Here is a 19,684-nt window from a genome sequence, read left to right on the forward strand (position 1 = left end):
CACAAAATTGTGTTTCAATATATGCAACCTTTTTTGAGAAAAGTATGCGACAGACAGACAGGCAGACAGACCTTTCAAGTGAATCGAACCTACGCACTGTCCAAATAGATCCCATTGAAATTCCTGAGGTTACCACTGAACAAGTCCTGGAAGCCGCGAAGGAGATTGCCGAAAATAAAGTCCCAGGTTTAGGTGGCATTCCGTATAAAGACCGTCGAAACAGTTCCACGCTGGTTCGCTGCGGAGTTCCACAAGGATCAGTTCTCGGTCCCTTCCTGCGCATAATATTGTATGGCCGAATTTTAAAGATGCAACTGTCCAAAGGAGTGACAGTCATTGGCTTCGCAGACGATATCGGAATGACTATCGTGGCATAAGATATTGGTGAGATCGAGGTACTCACAAACGATGCAACTTTTGAAATCAGGTCTTGACTAGAGGAAGCTGGTCTGACCCTCGCGAAACATAAAACCGAGGTAGTCTTGATTACCAAGCGAAGGAAGCAAACGTAGATAAAGATCAAGATTGGTGCACATCATACAGTCGCAGCCAACATTTAAATACCAAGGAGTCATGGTTGACCGAAGACTGAAATTCAAGTCCCATCTTGAAAATTTAGCAACTAAAGGTTCCGGAGTAGCTGCATTGTTGACAAGAATGTTACCAAATATAGGTGGTCCTAGGCAAAGCCGCCGGCTCCTGCTCTCGAGAGTTGTCAGCTCCATCTTGCTTTATGCAGCTCCAGTCTGGGCACCGTCTTTGAAGTTGGAAGTAAATATTAGGTTGTTGCAAATGAAATGTCGGATATTTGAGTAAAATTTCAAAAAACTATAACTTTTATGAAAATTAATTTTATTAGTCAAAATAAGAACCAGCAGCTTCAATGCACTTCTCCCAACGAGATACAAGGGCATTTATTCCAGTTTCGTAAAAGTCTGGGTTTCTAGAGCTAAGAAATTCTTCAAAGGCACTTTTGACAGCTACTTCATTGTTGAATTGTTTCCCCGCCAAAGTGGTAGTCGGTTGGCGAGAGGTCGGGTGAATATGGTGGATGAGGAAGAGTCTCATATCGTAATTCATTTAATTTTTGGACCGTCATTCTAGAAACATGAGGTCGGGCGTTATCATGGAGCAGTATCACTCCATCTCTGTTGACCAATCTAGGCCGCTGAACACGTAATTTCTCGTGCATTTCATCAAGTTGGGCACAATATTTCTCTGCATTAATTGTTTCACCACGCTCCAAAAACGAATAATGAATAATTCCAGATGCAGACCACCAAACAGTTACCATTACCTTCTTCGGGTGAAGGCTCGGTTTTGGCATGTGTTGTGGAGGCTGATCGGCATCTAGCCATTGCGCTGATCTGCGACGGTTGTCGTACAATATCCACTTTTCATCGCATGTCACTATTCTGCGCAAAAAGGGATTGTTCCTGTTGCGGTTGAGTAGAGAACTGGATATTTCCATTCGCAGCGCCATGTTTTGCTCGTTGAGTTCATGCGGAACCCACTTATCAAGCTTCTTCACCTTTCCAAGCTGTTGTAAGTGCCGAGATACTGTCGAATAGTGTACGCCTATTTTCTCTGCAATGTCACGAATCGATGATCGGGGATCAGATTCCACTATCAAACGCAACTCGTCGTTGTCGATCGATGGTCCTGGGTGTCCACGAGGTTCACTTTGGAGGGTCATGTCGCCTGATCGGAATTTTTCGAACCACCGCTGTGTCATTCGTTCATTTGCTGCGTCAGCTCCAAATGCTCTGCAAATGTTTCTGGTTGCCTCCGCTGCGTTGTGACCAAGTTTAAATTCATATAGAAAAAGTAGACGTTTTTGACTCCCTTCCATGCTTTTTTCTTTGAGTTTTACTTGGAACTTCAATGACGATTGAAACTGAAATGACTCCTTGATCGAACGAACGACTATTTATACTCAATTATCCCATACCACCAGAGTCACCTTGCGGCAGTTTTAAACATTAAAATCATAACTAACTTCACTTCATTGAAAAATCCGACATTTAATTTGCAACAACCTAATAGAAGAAAAATCGCAGCCCCATACCGATTGAGTGCATTGCGAACGTGGTGCGCTTACCGTACAACATCAGACAAAGCAGCTTGTGTGATAGCAGGCATGATCCCCATCGACATCTTGGCGAACAAGGGTCGACGCCTCTATCATATGCAATCGGCGAGTCCTGTACCTATCGTCGGCAATTGGCACGAAGTGAATCTATTTTGGATTGGCAAAAAAGATGGGATGATTCACCAACAGTACGCTAGACACACAGGATTATTCCAGATGTCTCTAAATGGATCAAATGAAGGCACGCTTATCACCTAACTCAATTCCTAAGCGGACACGGAGGGTACCGTGTATACCTTTATCGCTTCGGGGGCATTGTTCCCGTATTGTCCGACATGCGTGATGATTCCGGAGAATCCGGAGCATGTTGTTTTTAACTGCCCGCGGTTCGTCGCACATAGAGCGGAGGCGGAAATTGACGCCGACCGTGGACCACATGCTAGCCTCTGAAACATCTTGGAGGCCGGTGGAAAAATTAATGAAGGCGATCCATAATTTGCTGAGGAGGGAGGAGCTTTGGAGGAAAGTTACAAATAACGATAGGAGCCGCAGTTCATAACTGATCCTGCCCAGGGATGTAATACCGAAATGGCAGTCCCGCGGAGTAAGCGAAGATGAAGGAGGTGGTTTTAGTGAGTAAAAGTCTCACATAACCGTATAGCAGGAGCCAGCGGTAGGTTTGAACCTTTCCACCTTCAACGTATAAAAAAAAACAAGACCTTTCAAGATAGATAAATTGACAGATGGATAGACTCACAGTGAACATTAAAAAAAACTTTCAAAGCATACTTACCCAAACATCTATAAGATTTCAAATCTTTTTGCAGTTGTTCGAATGTAGGTAAAGGTCCGTCGTAATCAGATTTCTTCAGGACATCGATGAATGTATCGAAATAATGCTTGTATGCTTCCGATCGCATGTTAGGTGGAATGACAGCTGACATATAAACAACATCATAGGCCGGCGAACCCCAATGGCATATTTGGAAGTCAACCTAAACATTTATTAATAATGATATGTTACCAGTCATTGGCCAATCTGATCTTACCAGCACGATTTCTGAAACATCTGTTCCATTTTTCCCCTTAAACATCATGTTTTTGATGTGGTAGTCTCCATGATTGAGGACCTCATAAGAACCAGGTGCATTGACAGCTTGTCGGCATTTTTCAAAGACTTTGTCAAGAGTGATTTTGGACAGTTTTTCTGAAGCTTCTTCAAAACCGGGCAATGTTTCCACTAATTCCTTAAAAAATGATAACTGATCCCGAAACATATTTAACATCTCCATGCTCCCTAAATTGAAAAGTCCTCCTTTTCGATTGAGACCTTTGGTACCCTGAAAGTTGAAGCTTTTGTTAGTATGTCTGAAATACCAATCAAAACAATATTTACCTCTGCCGCCAGCTTGAATGCAGCCGCATGATATTGTCCCAATTTGGAGAAAATTAATTTGGTATCATTTTCATTTGGGATTATCTTTGGGAACATAAAATATCCTAGCTCCTTTAGGTCCTCAAAAACTATAGTCTTTTGTGGTTCCGATGATTGGTAAATCATTCTACGGGTCAGAATTGAGTATCAATGCAAACTTTCATACGTGTTTTAAGGATACTCACTTTGGAGCCAATAAGTCATTATAGCCAGATTTCCTCAAAATTTTTCCGCATTCACTCAGCACGTTGGAATACATGAACATTTCAGTGCCAAAAAAGTCTACCTCGCTTTTGCCTAACATATCCTTTTTCACTCCATCAACGACTGGCAAAGTTTTGATGATTATCGAGCGTTCCCGGTTCGAGTGCTCTTGTGTTGAAAATTTAATCTTTGCTCGGAACATGATGCTGGCAAAGTGATCACCAAGAGCGGTAGCTGGAGATATATGGAAGTCATTGATCTACAGGACGAAATTTAAATATTGTATTAGTTGAATCCTTTAGGAAAAAAATCACATTAAAAATAAAGTTGACTTTAGAGAGAAAGATGTCAAATAATTTCCTTTCTCCTTAAGAAGTGTCACATTAGGGGGTAGCAGTACCTAGTTTCCACTAGGTTTTCCACTTCTCCAGAATCAAATACTTCTTTGCAATTATTGGGCGGTATGTATTGTGGGAGACCTACCTGCCTGCCATTTTTGCTGAGAAAGCAGATTTCAAGGACTCGGGTATACCAGCAACATAACCGGGACCCTTATTTTTTTGTAATTCGCAATCCTTTCACTAGTATGCCGAAAAAGTACTATACAGACCGAGCTATCAGGCCATTAACCCTGGTTTCATCTTCAGTCCTTTGGTGAGAGAACAAGTTTTTCCATCGTCTTGCGTGTATATCGGCTCAGGTCCTGACCATTCAGACTGAAGTCGCCAATTGGATTCAATACCTATGACTTCTTCTGAGCATTTAGGCCGTGGTGGCCCATTGTACTCGATATCCCCATGTAACGGAATATCCTGGGTTCGTTAATGCATCGCAGGATTTCCATTAGTGGTTGTGATGCTACCTGTCACAACTGCAGAACATCGGCACTGAAGATCTGATGCGTCCATAGGCGGGGCATTCACATAGAAAATACTCCGTGGATTCCACTTCTCCTGCAAGTTCCCCTGCTTTTCGGTTGGATAAACTATGCGGTATGCACGATCGGTTCTGACAGGCTGTTCTGTTTTGGAGCCGTCGGTGTGGAAGACTTCCGTACATCCCGCCACGCATTCCTCTGGGACTTCCCAGTTCTCTCTAGGTTTCAGGATAACCTCATATCTTCTGCCAAACAAAGGTATGGGGACCTGAGAATTAGAAGGCATTGTAAGAACTGGATTCAGTACTCCCAATAACTCTTCCAATGCTCTGTGCCCCCACGTCCGCTTTTTCCCCATAGATCTAATCGAACTAGTCTGTGAGCTGCTCTCATTGCAGTGCTTTGAATAAATATATCCAGGGGTTGCAAATCGAATAATGCATTTAGAGCTGCGCCGGATGTCGTGTTCATTGCACTGGTAAATAGTTCTTTGCAGTGCGGCTAGCTTACGGTGAAAACCTTTTTGTCTCACTATAACCCACCACATTATGATGCATAAGCGAACATCATCGGCCTAATGACAACAACGTATATCTACATTACCACATGAGGTCTGAGTTCCCATGTCGAGGCAAAGGTCAGTCTGCACAGCCCATAAGCTTTTTTTTTTTGAGGAGGTGGAAATCTTCACAAGACACTGGTCTGGGCACACCAGCGTGTGGGATTTTTACCCACTAAAACCACCCCCGACTCCCTCCCTGCCCCGCGGAACCACCATAAGGTATTACATCACGGGGCGGAGTCAGCTCACTCTAGCTTTATCTCATTTCTTCTATACGCGGCGCACGTGACCGCGCTTTTCTCCTTTCCTCTGCCTTTCGCAATTTATCTTGAATAGATGCGACCATGGAGTTGACCGCATCCCAATTCTCTTGATGTGCTAGCATTTTCGGCACCAGATTTTCTGGTACCAGCACCTCTCCTAGAGTCTCCTCTAGATTCCTCCTTTCTTCCACAAATCTCGGACAGTGGAAGAATACATGCTCTCCATCACAATTTGGACAATCGGGTGAGGTCTCCAATTTAAACCTGTGAAGGTATTGGAGATATCCTCCATGTCCCGTGAGAAACTGGGTGAGATTATAATTAATCTCACCGTGTCGTCTCTCCAACCACTCCTTGATGGTAGGAATAAGCCTGTGAGTCCACCGACCCTTTCCCGAGCGTTCCCACCGCTCTTGCCATCTATTTATGGATATCTCCCTCTCAGCATTCTTCGTCTGCGATAAGGGAGAGATTGGCTTCGCATGGTATATATTCTCCATCTCATCTGCCAAGATGTCAATCGGCATCATTTCAGAGATGACGAATGCTGCATCATCTGAGACAGTCCTGAAGGCAGAGCATACCCTCAGAGCTGTCTTCCTGTAGACTGCATTCAGTTTGCTAGTGTTAACTGACATCCGCAATGCCTCGCTCCAAACTGGGGTCGCATAGAGCATGATTGAGGTCACCACCCTGGCTATAAGCAACCTAGAGGTATGCCGTGGCCCTCCCACATTCGGCATCATCCTCGCCAGAGTCATACTAGCAGTGGATGATTTATCAAAAACATACTGTACGTGTTGCTTATAGCTGAGCTTCCTGTCTATCACCACCCCCAAGTATTTGATGGTCGGCTTGGAAGTGATGATATGATTCCCGATTCTAACACAGGCGTAATTTCTCTTCCGGTGCTTCGTGATGAGGACCACTTCTGTTTTTTCCTCCGCAAGCGTCAAACCAGAGCTTTCCAACCAGCATTTGACAGCACTGATTGCCTCACTTGAGTATAACTCAGCATCTTCAAGATGCTTTGCGACAACAACCAGTGCTATGTCGTCAGCGTAATCCACCACTGTGGCTTCCTCCGAAAGGGGAAGATTAAGTCCGTCGTCAGTGTCATACCGGAGCCTCCTTTCAGTTAAGTAACTATCGACGATAGCAGCGAGATAGGCGGGAATACCAACCTTCGCTAGGGATTTGCGTATTAAATTCCAATTGGCCGAATTGAATGCATTTTTCACGTCCAGGGTTACTACCACGCAATATTTGCTGGTACTACCCTTTCCGTGAATTGCATCTTCGGCCAAGCCAGTAACCAATTTGATGGCATCAATGGTTGATCTGGCTTTTCGGAACCCATACTGCCGATCTGAAAGGCCGCCTTGGCTCTCAACAACCGTGAGTCATCTATTATAGATTACCCGCCCCAACATTTTCCCCATCGTGTCCAAAAGACATATGGGTCGGTATGACGATGGTTCACCTGGTGGTTTACCAGGCTTAGGCAGAAGTACCAACTTCTGTCCCTTCCAAGCCGCCGGAAATATTCCTTCGGACATGCACGCTTCGAACAACTCAGCGAACATGTCCGGCCTGGATTTCACGGCAAGCTTAAGGGCCTTATTCGGTACTCCGTCCAGGCCCGGCGCTTTATTGTCTCCTATTCTGCCGCAGATCTCCAGCAGTTCGTCTCTGGTGACTGGCGGAATTGCCACATTCAGAGGTGGTTGGAATGTGTCGGTGCTCTCCTCTTGCTGGGGGAATAACCCCTGGATGATTTTCAGCAAGAGGGTGGGACACGTGACCTGCGGAGAGCAGCGGCCTCTGAATCGTCCCATCACTATTCTATAAGCACTCCCCCACGGGTTTATGTCCGCTTCTGGGCAGAGCTCCTTAAAGCATTTCCTCTTGCTTCGCTAGATGGCGAGCTTGAGGGTTTTGCGGGCTGCCTTATAGGCGCACTCTTTCTGCCCTTGATCGACTCTACCTACCGCCCTCTGAGCCGCTCTTCTGGCTCGGTGGCAGGCTGATCGAAGACCGGTCAGTTCATCATTCCACCAGTAGTTTGGTCTTCTACTGGGGAATGAGCACCTCCTAGGCATAGACGCGTCACATGCTTTGGCGATGCATTGAGCCAGATGGACGGCTCTTTCCGTAGAGGCGCCTGCTATATCAGGTTGATCTAACCACACCTCTAAGAAGCTCTGCTCATCCAAAGATTTTGCAGACCAGCCTGAAACCTTTTTCGGTTTTGGGCATGATAGCTCTTTGCCCTGTGGCTCGACACATGTCTCAAAGAAGATTGCCTGGTGATCGCTGTGGGTGTAGCGTCCGCTGACGCACCAGGATATACCACGCGCCAGCGCAGGGCTGATAAAGGTCAGGTCTACAACCGAGCCTGACCCCCCTTTCTGAAAGGTGTTTACGGCACCTTCGTTAGCCAAAACCATGTCCAGCTGCGCAAAAGCCTCTAATAGACTGCGCCCCTTAGCATTTGATTCTCTGCTACCCCACTCTAGGGCCCAAGCATTGAAATCACCAGCAATCACCTTTGGACTTCGTCCCCTTGCGTCGAGAACAAGATTATCAAGCATTTGCTCGAATTCAGACAGTGTCAAACTTGGTGGGGCGTAGCAGCTGTATACATATACACCACTTATTTTCGCCCACACAAAGCCACTGGCTGCCTGACTTGCAGTACATTGTATGGTTTGTCGACCACAAGCCCATATCGCCGCTCCACCAGTCGAATCTGTGACCCATACGCCACCGTGGCGGTTTCTGTACGGTTCACTTATGATGGCAACCTCCATCTTAGATTCGAACGTGGTCTGCTCAAGTAAATCCTGAGCGACCCTGCAATGATTGAGGTTTATTTGAATAAACCTCATTTTCTCATTGCAGTGAGCGCCTTCCTAAATTCCGGACATTTGCCACTTCCGGCAATGTGCCGGTTATCCTGTCCCTCTTTTCCTTCGCACAATAGGCATTTGGTGTCCCTATTGCACTCTCTGGCAATATGGGCTTTCTCCCCACACCTTCTGCATCGATCGGACCGATCAACGCTGGCACTCGTATGGTGGCCATTTGAGTGCCACCATAGGCTTTCCGTAGACCGATAACAGACTCCTCTGTAAGTTCTTTCAACTTGAATTGCTCCTTCAGAGCAGTGCAAATTTCTCCTTTCGATGTAACTTCATCGAGATCCTTACATTGTATATAGATCTCATGTTTTTGGGCACGCACTGCGGCATTCTCCCCAAGTGAGTTTTTCACTTGAGTTCGAAAGTCATCAGTTTTGCCACCGCTGGATCTTTTCAGCTCGAACATGAGATCCCCTTTCTGGGTTCTTCGCATTCTGTTCAGATTTCCGCTCAGATCTTTTAGGTCGGGATCAGCTTTGACCTTTTTGAGTATCTCCGCGTAGGACAGATTACCCTTACTGGAGATAACAATAGCATCTGGACGAGTTCGCACTTTTGCTTTTCGTTTCGCTTTTTTGTTGGTAACTTTAGTCCATCCATCGTTTTCGTCCGTTTTGGGCTTCGCAACGCTGGTCGAGTTTCCTAGATTCGCTGTATGCTTTCCTCCTTCTGAGCGGTTGATGTTGATTTTCAGGATGTCCTGTCCGCCTTTTTTTCTCTTAGGCGCCTGCTGATTATTTAAAGGATCCCCCTCTTTTTCACGTACTCGCTTATTTCGCTGGGATTCGATGGTAGTACGGTTAGGCGTCACTTGGGTCGCTTGTGACACTGTTGGCACAGCGAGGTTCGGCGTGTTCTTATTATTCTTTTCCTCCATCTGCGATCTATTATAGAGAACTCTAATAGCCCTCACCATATTCTTTATGGCTTGGTGCACTTTGTGCTTGTCCTTGATAAACTCGGACAGCTCAACTATTTTTGCCCCAAGCTGGGTGAAGGGTAATTCCTCCGGATCGACACTCTGCTCCCTATAAGTCCCGGCAGGGTTACTCCTTTTACATGGTCCTTCACTTTTGGCCTGTACTTTATCCTTCATCGTCTTTGGCATTGGTGGAGATCTCAAAATTGATGAGCTTCTTTTGAATGGATCTCTTCCTTGTTCCTGGAGCACCTCCTGCTGTCGAGCATCTTGAACATGTGCGGTGGGTGTTGTCACGGTTTTTGTTGTCCAAAAAGCTGCTTTTAGTTCATCTTTGTTTGGTCTTGTTATTGGTGTTCTCGGTAAAGTCGTACTTCGCTTGAATACCTCCTTCACCAGATCTAAATCACTTGTAGCATTATATGCCAAGGTGGCCAAGTTGTCCACCACCGAGGCACTGCCGTCGAGAGATATCGACGACCGGGAGCCCGCTTGCTCACTCCCAAAAGCCGCCGGTACTGGGGTTCCGAGCCCTTGCACCGTAAGTTTACTCCTTCTCTCGTCTTCCATGGTGGTTTTATGTTCTGGGTATCCTTCCCATAGCCATTTTGGTCCGCGCACCAGAGATGAGCAAACACTAGCCCATGCACAGTCAGAAAAGAAAAGTGCATGAACACATATTTACACATCAATAGGTATGCCCCAATCCGCCAGCTGGGGTCGCGCCTGGTGGGAGATCTGGCCACTCCTCACAGGGCACAGCCCATAAGCTATGAGAACTCGTATCAACTTTACCTCTACATGTTTGTTTCAAAGAAGCTTTTTATCTCTTGTTCCCAAATATTTCACTTCTTCGGAGAGTAGCGAGTCGATCAGCATACTCCATAGAAGTAGCGATAGGACACCTTTTTGAGGGCAGTTTTTCGTTGCTGCTGCTGTTAGTATCTCATTGAATAGTTGGACGTACTTGACATACTCACTACGGGCGATGTACACATAGGATCATCATGTATCCAAGAATTGCCAGAAAGGGATGATAGCAGCTCCTATAATGGGAGGGAGTGGAAACGTGACAACGGCCGGTCTGCCGGAGGCACTAATGCCTATTTTTTCGAGAAAACGGAGTAGCTCGGATGCCATGAACCCGGGAAGGCTGGCTTCCAGGGAACGACAGAGGAAGGAACTGCAAAAGAAGGCAAGACTTCCTGGAAATAACGACCTGGGCATCCACCAAGTCTGGCAATATCCAGAGAAATTGGACGCAAGAAAGCGGAACTTTCGGCGGAAGATGAGGACAAGCATGAATTCCACATGGGACGCAATGGACTCTACAATTAGTGGGTAGTTTCTCTGCGCATATTAGGCCACAATCACATCTATATAGATAGGCTAACCAAATTAACCTGCAGCATGCGAAAACCTCTTGGTTTCTCCTGAAAGCAAGGCTAACAAAGTTTCAGAGCTGCCTTCTATGTTTCTGGGACAAGAGTCATTGGTTCAGTTTAAAAAGAATCTGCGGTATTGGATCAGGAAAAAAGGGCTAGAATCTTTTTTGATGGGAGATCCTCAGGACCAAGACTTTGCATCTTCATGTCAAAATTGTTAGGCGTAAGAATCCTGAGAGAATTCTGCTCCCAGGACCTAGTTGCGGTCATCTCACTATACCAGGTTAGTGGTAAGAGAAGAAATGTCATAGCTGCCTCTGTTTACTTAGCCTGTGTTTCATTATATCCTCCGTCGGCGCAAGAACTAAGGCGGTGTATATAGAATCAAGTGGTATTGCATTTTTAAAAATGTGTGATGTGAATGCTCAACAAATTTGTTAGGCCATCCAAGAGGAGAGAAGCTATTTAATTTTATCACATCAACTGGTCTGATGACCGCGAACGTGTATTGCTCTCCTATGTTCGTGGAGTGGAAAATAGGTGAAGTAATTGACTTAACAATTCGTACTTCAAAAATGTTGCAATTGATCAGAGACTACCGGACGCTAGAGGAAGTCTCACTCTCACTGTCACTTAGAGTTCATCTAACCATTACAGACGAATATACTTTTAGAGCATACTCTGAGAAACTGGAACAACAAAACGGGATTTCCAGATTAGACAGAGTCCTTAATAAGGATGAGTTGCCCAAGTTGGACTCTCTTAGAAAACCGGATGAAACCTTCACGAACTCGAGAGTTAAGTCTGTACAGAATTTTTTGGAAGTACACCTTCCGGTAGAGTTGATGACAGAAGTCAGAGAGAGAGAGAGAGAGAGAGTTAGGAGTTTCTGCAAACCCTTCATCAGGAAATTGTTGCAAGGGGATTTGCAACACTACGGAATCCTTGAACTCGTTCAACGGTCGCCTCGAGAAATGGATGTTGGGTTAGCCGCTCGCCGCGGTCCACATCAAACTTCAGCGTTTGCTGGTATTACCATATGTTTGCGAATCAAGTCACGAAATGTACCAACGCAACTCCAAAAAACTGTGTTTGCTGGGGAGTACGGCGACGTCTACCAGAAGTGTCACACCTGCGCGGAAGTCTTGGTCCTCCCCGTCTCCAGATCCAATAAACTATTTCCCCAGCAGCTAAAACTAGCGGCAGTAAACTCCACGCCCATCGGAACAACACTCTTCCTATTATTTTTGAGGACGTTGCCGACCCACGAATTCTCAGACTCCTCCAAAAATATTGCAATATTAATACCGAATGTAGTCTTTCTTAACAAGTTAAGCATGATGTCCAGCACCAAATCAATACTACTGGTTCGCCAATCTTCTCGAAATTGTACCGTCTGCCACCCCAGAAGTTCGCTATTACGCGGAAAGAGTTTAAACAACTACTTAAGCAGAGTATATGCCAACAGCAGTTGGTCATCATCACTCCATTTGGTCCTCAAGTCCAATGGCGAATGACGACGTTGTGGAGATTATAGACGCCTGAATGCTCAGACTATTCCTAACCGGTACCTCGTTCCACGCATCCAAGACTTTGTGCATTTTCTCGACCTTGAATGCCGCCAGAGCCTACCATCAAATCTCTGTAGCTCCCGGATATATTCGAAAGACAGTAATTTACACACCTTTTGGACTCTACGGATGACTTTTGGCTTGTGCAATGTGGCGCAAACCTTCAACCACTCTGTACTACGAAATTTGAACTTCTGTTTCTATTTGGATGACGTTTTGGTTGCTTCTTCCACCCAGCCTGAGTATTTGGCACATCTGAAGTGCATTTTGCCACGCCTCTTTGAAAATTGCCGTTGACAAATGCAAATGAAATTTTCGAAATTTTTAGGCCATTCCATTATCCTTGACGCCATTCAACGCATCCAGCCAATGTGCAGGAGATCGCGAGCTTTCCGCTGCCAAAGACGGTCAAACATCTTAGGAGGTTCTTGGGTATGGTCAACTTCTACCATTCTTTCCTGCCCAAAGGCGCTCACCACCAGGTATTACTTAACGCTTTCCTGTCTGGTCCTAAGACCAAGGATTCGTGATGGGTTTGTGGTCTCCAGTAAACATCTAAGCGTTTGAAACCACCTGGCAATAGCTTTTGGCACTCCCTCAACAAGATCCAACTCTTGCCATGTTCGTTGATGCCTTAGATATACTAGTAGGTGCTGCTCTTCACCAGTTTGTGAATCAAAGCTGTCAACCGTTGGGTTTCTTCTCAAAACAGTTGAATCCCACTCAACGGAATTGCAGCGCATACGATCGTGAATTATTAGCCGCGTATCTGAATATTAAGCATTTCCGATATTCCCTTGAAGGCAGGCGTTCACCTTGTTCACGGATCATAAGCCTCTTACTTTTGCCTTACGGCAAAAGCCTTTTTGGCAACAAAACCAAATACCGTTTCCATTTTTTAGGGAATATTCCTTCGTCGAGGCATTTTTTCATTGCTTGTATAAAGATGTCTGATCCCGCGCGAGCGGCCGTTTTCACTACTTCATTGGGAATACCATCAGGTGCCGGTATTTTCTTGTTCTTTATTTTTTGTATACCTGGAGCAATTCATCTTCGGTGATACGCGGTATGGTTTCTTAATCAGCTATACCGATTGTTTCGATGACTGTGTTCGATCTTTGCGGGAACAGTGTCTCCACTATCGTTGGCAGCATTGTCGGACAAGTTTCTTGCGGTGATTTCTTTCCTTTTATTTTAGACATCACATCACATCACATCAGACTCTATAGGCTATGCCCCGGGGGTTTACGTTAGCTTCGTTGCAGAGGTTTTTAGCGCTTCTGGTTTTGCTTTGTTTGATGGCTTTCTGCAAATCATGTCTGAATTGTTTGAATTTTAAGAGCAACTCCTGGAAGTCTACTCTTCCCCTTGAACATTAGTTGCTTCCTTCAGTTTGCAGGCATTTTGTCCTCAACATCTTTATTTCCTCACTCCACCAGTAGCATGGTGAGCTTCCTTTGCTGGACGCTTTGGCAACAGAGTGAATTATCTGTTTAGTCAACTTTTCTGCTGATCCTTGGTTCATACTGGCGGAGTTCATCACCAAGCCAAACGCATCCTTATTGAAGAGGGTATCCTTCCATTTTGGACCTGTCATTTTGAGTTTCTGCACCATTCTGTGGTCTTTGATTTCAAACACTACCGCCTGATGAAAACTGTGGGTGAATTCTTCTCTAACTCACCACCTCATCTTAGGTTGAAGCGAAAAGCTGGCGGAAGTGATGCCAATGATCGAATCCATACCAGCTTTATGATATGTGTCTGTCCCATCGTTATTTGAAATTTCTAATTCCAAGGACGCAAACGTTTCCAGTATCCTTCGACCTCTGACGTTAGTATGCTTGCTACTCCACTCTGTTGCCCACGCTTTGCAGTCACCGCCGATAACTGGTGGACCCCTAGTTTTTGCGTATGCCGCCACATTGCCTACCATTCTCTGGAATTCTTCTATTGTCCAACTAAGTCTTGCATGAAGCTTTACGTAAATTCGGCAAACAAATAATCAATCAGGAAATCGACCAAAGTCTGAATGTTGATGTTGGCAAAAATAACGTATCTAGGCGGCATAGGGAATTGTTTGAAGGAACTTCTTCGTTGGTACTTGCCCTGAACTATCAATATCCGAAATAGGCGGTTGATCTACCTCATGCAGGCTTCTGACCACTTCGAGCCTTTTTCTGTAAAGCTTTAACATTTAGTTGTGGACGTACTTTGCTTGAGCCTTGCAGGGTGGTACCTTCATTCACACATTGGGTGACAGTTGTGAAGTCCCCCAGTTATGAAATTTCTTACAAAAGGAATCATTTACCTTAAATAGGTATTGGAGATGATGGAGTCTGTCTTCCCACAGGGAATCCTAAAAGTCTGTTCCGTGTCCGGATGCACAGACGGTGCATAGTCATCCATGAGACCAGATGAAGGAGGTCCCTGGGAGCAGTAGATCAGCCCCGACAGATAGCAGACGGAGGACAATTACTCTTGCGGAGTATCGGGCCCGTCTTCAAGTGCGGCCCGCTGTAACGGATGTATATAGATCGGTTTCACGACGATCAAGAAGAGGACGGAATGTCACGAGGTGGCTGGCACGGCAGGCACTCTTCCTAGTTCAGGAGTACACCAGTAGCGAAGACGCCCGGTGGCAGGCGGAGATCAACTTGCGAACATGAATGGTAGAGTGCCTAAGAAGGATCAGCTAGAATTTTGACAGTGTAGGTTCGTCCACATCGTAGTGCAGCTGGTTGAAGTACCCGTTGTGCTCTCTAATTTGGGATTTTTTTCGGGGTCCTTGATAGTTTTATAGAGATGCGTTTAGAGAGTAGAGGATTTGCACGGCCAATACTTTCGACTTTCCGAGGGGAAGTAAAGCTTTGCTTTCGTGGTTGATGCATGTAAACGGGTGGCTAGCATTTTCTGACCATCTTCATTGTAAACGGCGCCCAATGTGGGTCTGATTACTAATGATCATTCTGGAATGCCCAAAACAACGAATCAACTCAGGAACTCAAACCACTATGTATTGGGAATCGTTCTATATTGAAATGAACTCCGCTTTTTCCTTCATTTATTGAAAAGAACACATAAAATTGTCAAACGTATTTCTTAGGACTAGAACTTAAGAACTTCTGCATAACACTGATAAGGCTTAGCTCACCCACAAACGAATTAAGTTACTAGCTTTTGACTTTTAAGATCCGCCTAATGGACCCGTTCCACTGATTTCCAGTAGATGAATCCCCCCTGATTATGATATAGAATGCTGTTACCCAATTTTGATTGTTAATTGCTGAGAAAACTTGTGTAGCAACTCTTTGGAAGATTTCAGATACAAAAGTATAATTAGATTCTAGATACTTACCGCCACATTTTTCAGATCTCCATTATATTCAAGAACTTTTTTCAGAAAATCAGAATTGACCCATTCTGGGGCTTCTAGTTCATCCGCGTTGAAACTCATTTTATGATCACAAGAAAATTGGACAACGTATTCAACCCAACGATCTAATCAACACTGAATAGTTTTCCTTCGCCGTACGACCAAACTGATCATGGCTTTCAAAATTTAATTCAATAGCAATGACGGAGCTTATCTTTTCAAATTCTAATGATATGGTCATGATTTCGCATCATTATTCTCATCAATAACATAAAGTTACTACGCAGGTCGCTCAAACTTTGGGGGTGGGCAAGAGATCATATGGTGGACGTTTCTGCCACTCATGGGGAGTATACTTAGTTTTTACACATTTTACGTTCTATATTTGTTTTCACAAGAAGTTTTGCTCTCTCTTTTCATATGCACCAGTGTTTTGAGCCACTTTGTCGACGTACAGTCGCTCTAGCTAATAGTGAAACACCATCGAACTATTATAGTTCCTTTAATGGTGTTTCACTATTAAATAGAGCTTCCATAAAAGGAGATGAATTAGAAAGGTCTTCGTTGGTTGAACCCTATTTAATACAAGCGGCATAGTGAAGCATTCATAGCTGGGAATCGTCAAAGTTGATCGAATATACCGCGTAAGATAGAACCCTGCAGTACGAAAAAGTTGATTTTCATGGTGTTTTTAAAGTTTTGTTGTTTGTAAAACAATTTTATTAAAATCGGTTCAATGTCTATCTGTCTTTTTTTATGGAGAGAGGTGGAAATATTAAAAAGGCATTGCCGCGTCAGGTTGCAGGAGTGTGTGGGATTCTCACCCACTAAAACCACCTCTACTTTCTTCTTCTTCCTTTCCCGCGGGACCGCCCCAAAAAAATACTACGCTTTTAAGCAACCAATCCTTCAGTTCTTCGCGTCCTCTTTGCGCGCTCCGCATTTCCAAGTTCCCCCTGTATACTTTTGATTGCGGAGTTCACCGTACACCAGTTTCCTTCTGACTTCAGCATTTGCTCGACGATGTTCTGCGGGCTTATGTTGATTTTCAAAGAGCCTTTCAGGCTCCTCCTCTGTGAGTAAAATCATTGGCAGTGGACCAAACGTGTTCCGAGTTCTCAGGTGTGCAACCACATTCAGGACAAAAGGAAGAATCATCCAACCTGAATTGGTGCAGATACTTCCTGTAACCAACATACCCTGACAGGAATTGGGTCAGATAATAGTTAATCTCGCCGTGTCGTCGCTGGATTCATTGCTCTATACGGGGAATTAAAGTGTGGGTCTGCGAATCACTTCACCGTTGCTGCCACTTATCCAGCGATTCTGGCCTTCCTGGCTTGCGGCATTCTGTATCCTTTCCAGGTGGATTCATTCTCCTTTTCTCGTAAAAACAGCGTGCCTCACTTGCCAGAATGTCCATCGGGATCATTCTCACATTAACACACGCTGACTCGCCTGATATTGTTCTGAAGGCGTTGCACACCCTTGACGCCACTAAGCGGCAAGCCATGTTTACTCTCCTCCGATTATTCTCACACGCTAGTGCTTCCTCTCAAATCCGTGCTGCGTGTAATAGTGTGAAGCGAACTACTCCTGCCACAACTAATCTGCGACTGTATCTTGGATCTCCAATGTTAGGCATCACCCCCAAGTATTTGCCAACCGGCTTCAAAGTGATGATATGGCCACCAACACGAATATTAACCGTAAGCTGACGCTTTCTCCTAGGCCCATCACTTCGAGATCGGATTTGATTTTCCTGACGATATCGGTATAAGCCATATAACCTTTTTTCGAGATGATAATCAGTTCGGGTCGTAATCTTCTTTTAAGTGTCGCATTTTTCTTTCCGCCAACTTTGGTCCATGGTTCTTTTTTGGGGTTTTGTTCTTTGCCGGTGAGAGGCTTCTTTGCCTCCCTGCGTCCTGTGAGGATTCGAAAGAATCGTTCGGGCCTCTCTACTTCTATTTTCAAGCTAACCGCCTACCACAGGGTCGAGGAGCAACTATACTATCAAACACCACGAATTATATGCTGAGCATTTAGGCTACGTTTGACTCATAAAAAGGGGGGGGGGGACTGGCCTTCGAAGGTGCCAAATTGGAATGCCGACGACGACAGACGAATCCTAAATCCTACTGAAAGCATTAATCATTACCCTCGAACAAGCTTTCATTCAGGGGCTCAACTAGGTTTCTAACATCTGTTCATACACCGCTGGGTTAGTCTTGACATCGGTTTCACAAAAATGAAGGTCGGTCACGTCGTGGTAGGAAACTCCCCACCACAGTATCACTGAAGGAGGGTGGTACAACCTTTGAACGCATGGTGCTCGATCCTTAGCCTCATAACATGACCTAACATTAACCCGATCATTTCGGTTATTAAATTTTTGTGATGATTTTGTGATGCTCATTTTCTGCGAAGCTTTTTATCAGTTTTTTTGCATCGCTAAAGACGGATTTCTATTAATTTAGGCATAACAGACGCATTTACTGTTGACCCCTAACTCAAGATCTTCGCGTAAAATACGACTCATGGTACGCGTGGAAATGCTAAATGCTTCTGTTTGCGCAGCCGATTCCGATAAACTATTCCGCGAACAGTCCGCACAATTTTCGGCGGTCGCACAGAACTGGGACGCCTCTTTCTCGATGTCATCTGTTTCTCTGTATCGTTGGGTACATGAATCGTTTACGTATGGATAGCGGTTTTAAGCGTTTTGTGAATCGCTTTGGCCGCCTTTCCACACTCGTATGAAGCAACAATACCCACGCGTTTCTCGTACTGCCGAACCTCATCGCTACGCGGCTCATGAACGACTACCGGTGGTGGTTTGAAACTAAAATGGGGGTACGAAGGGATCCTATGTTACACGTCCACATTGTTGCCACTGTTTTCAAGGTTTTGTATAAAACAAAACATTATTAAAATCAGTTTACAGTTGGTGGTCAAAGGGTAGTCTAGGTCCCAGGGCGAAACGCGGATTGGTACCCACGATGGAGCATAAAACCTGGAAAATGCCTGCTGAACCAACATTAACAGCTCTACTACCAAACCCTATCTCCACCTCCACGTAGTGACCGCTGGGAGCTCTTTCTTAACGAAAAGCTGCAGACGGAGAAGGATGAACGCGAGTCTCCCGCGCCTAAAAACGGGACAAATTGTACCAACTGGTCCTCCAGGTTGGGGGTTGGGTAGGGCTGACAACCTTACACGGAAAACAACTTGTTACGAAGCCACAACAGGAGCCTCGGACAGGACGGATTTTAAAACGACGGACCCGGCAACGATAACGGAATAACGATTTGCGTATTTTCTCATGGAACGTGCGCTCCCTGTATAGAGATGAAGCTGATGAGCAGCTAGCCGATACCCTGTCCCAATATAGGGCTGATATAACAGCGTTGCAAGAGATGCGATGGACAGGGACCGGTTTCCTGGAGAAGAGCCACTACACCATATATTATAGCGGTCATCCAGTAAACCATGTGCTCGGAGTAGGTTTCTTAGTCAGCCGAAAAATGAAACCTGCTGTTTTCGGCTTTGAAAACATAAGCGAACGGCTATGCACTCTGCGCTTACGAGGCAAGTTTTGAAATATAAGCCTCATAAACGTTCACGCCCCTACAGAGCAGACTGCAGAGTCGGAGAAGGATACCTTCTACGAGGCAGTAGAACGAACCCTCGAAGCCTGTCCCAGATATGATATCAAAATCATACTTCGGGATTTTAACAGCCAAGTAGGGAAGGAGCCCGTATTCAGGCGATACGTTGGCTCCCATAGCTTACACGACAAACAATGATAACGGACTGCGGATTATTCAATTAGCAGGGTCACACGAAATGGTTGTTGGAAGTACCTGGTTTGCGCGGAAAGCGGTCCACAAACATACGTGGGCCTTTCCAGACGTTACCACTTTCAACCAAATTGACCACGTGTTGATCGAACGCCGCCACCTCTCAGCCTTGATGAATGTCAGAACATATAGGGGGCCAATATAGACTCGGATTACTATCTCGTTGGCATGGTGCTCCGAGCTCGAATAACAATACCACCTAGAATCCCCTCTGAT

The 19,684-nt window shown here is 45.2% G+C and overlaps 1 protein-coding gene across 2 annotated transcripts in view; it reads right to left on the bottom strand.

Annotated features, from left to right (window-relative positions):
- The window catches only part of LOC119660338, a 42,913-nt gene that overhangs the window by 8,567 nt on the left and 14,662 nt on the right, over window positions 1-19,684 (bottom strand). Inside the window, exons 1-5 of one of the 2 annotated variants that reach the window (XM_038068823.1) lie at window positions 15,588-15,766; window positions 3,713-3,990; window positions 3,489-3,654; window positions 3,142-3,432; window positions 2,886-3,087 (exon numbers count right to left, since the gene is read on the bottom strand). In XM_038068823.1, the coding sequence (XP_037924751.1) occupies window positions 2,886-3,087; window positions 3,142-3,432; window positions 3,489-3,654; window positions 3,713-3,990; window positions 15,588-15,686 (1,036 nt within the window). In that variant the 5' untranslated portion in view covers window positions 15,687-15,766. Of the gene's footprint in view, window positions 1-2,885; window positions 3,088-3,141; window positions 3,433-3,488; window positions 3,655-3,712; window positions 3,991-15,587; window positions 15,767-19,684 lie in introns of those variants that run through there. The other variant, XM_038068824.1, reaches the window with a different exon arrangement.

Source organism: Hermetia illucens, chromosome 6 (genome assembly GCF_905115235.1).
Source record: "Hermetia illucens chromosome 6, iHerIll2.2.curated.20191125, whole genome shotgun sequence".
Taxonomy (NCBI): domain Eukaryota; kingdom Metazoa; phylum Arthropoda; class Insecta; order Diptera; family Stratiomyidae; genus Hermetia; species Hermetia illucens.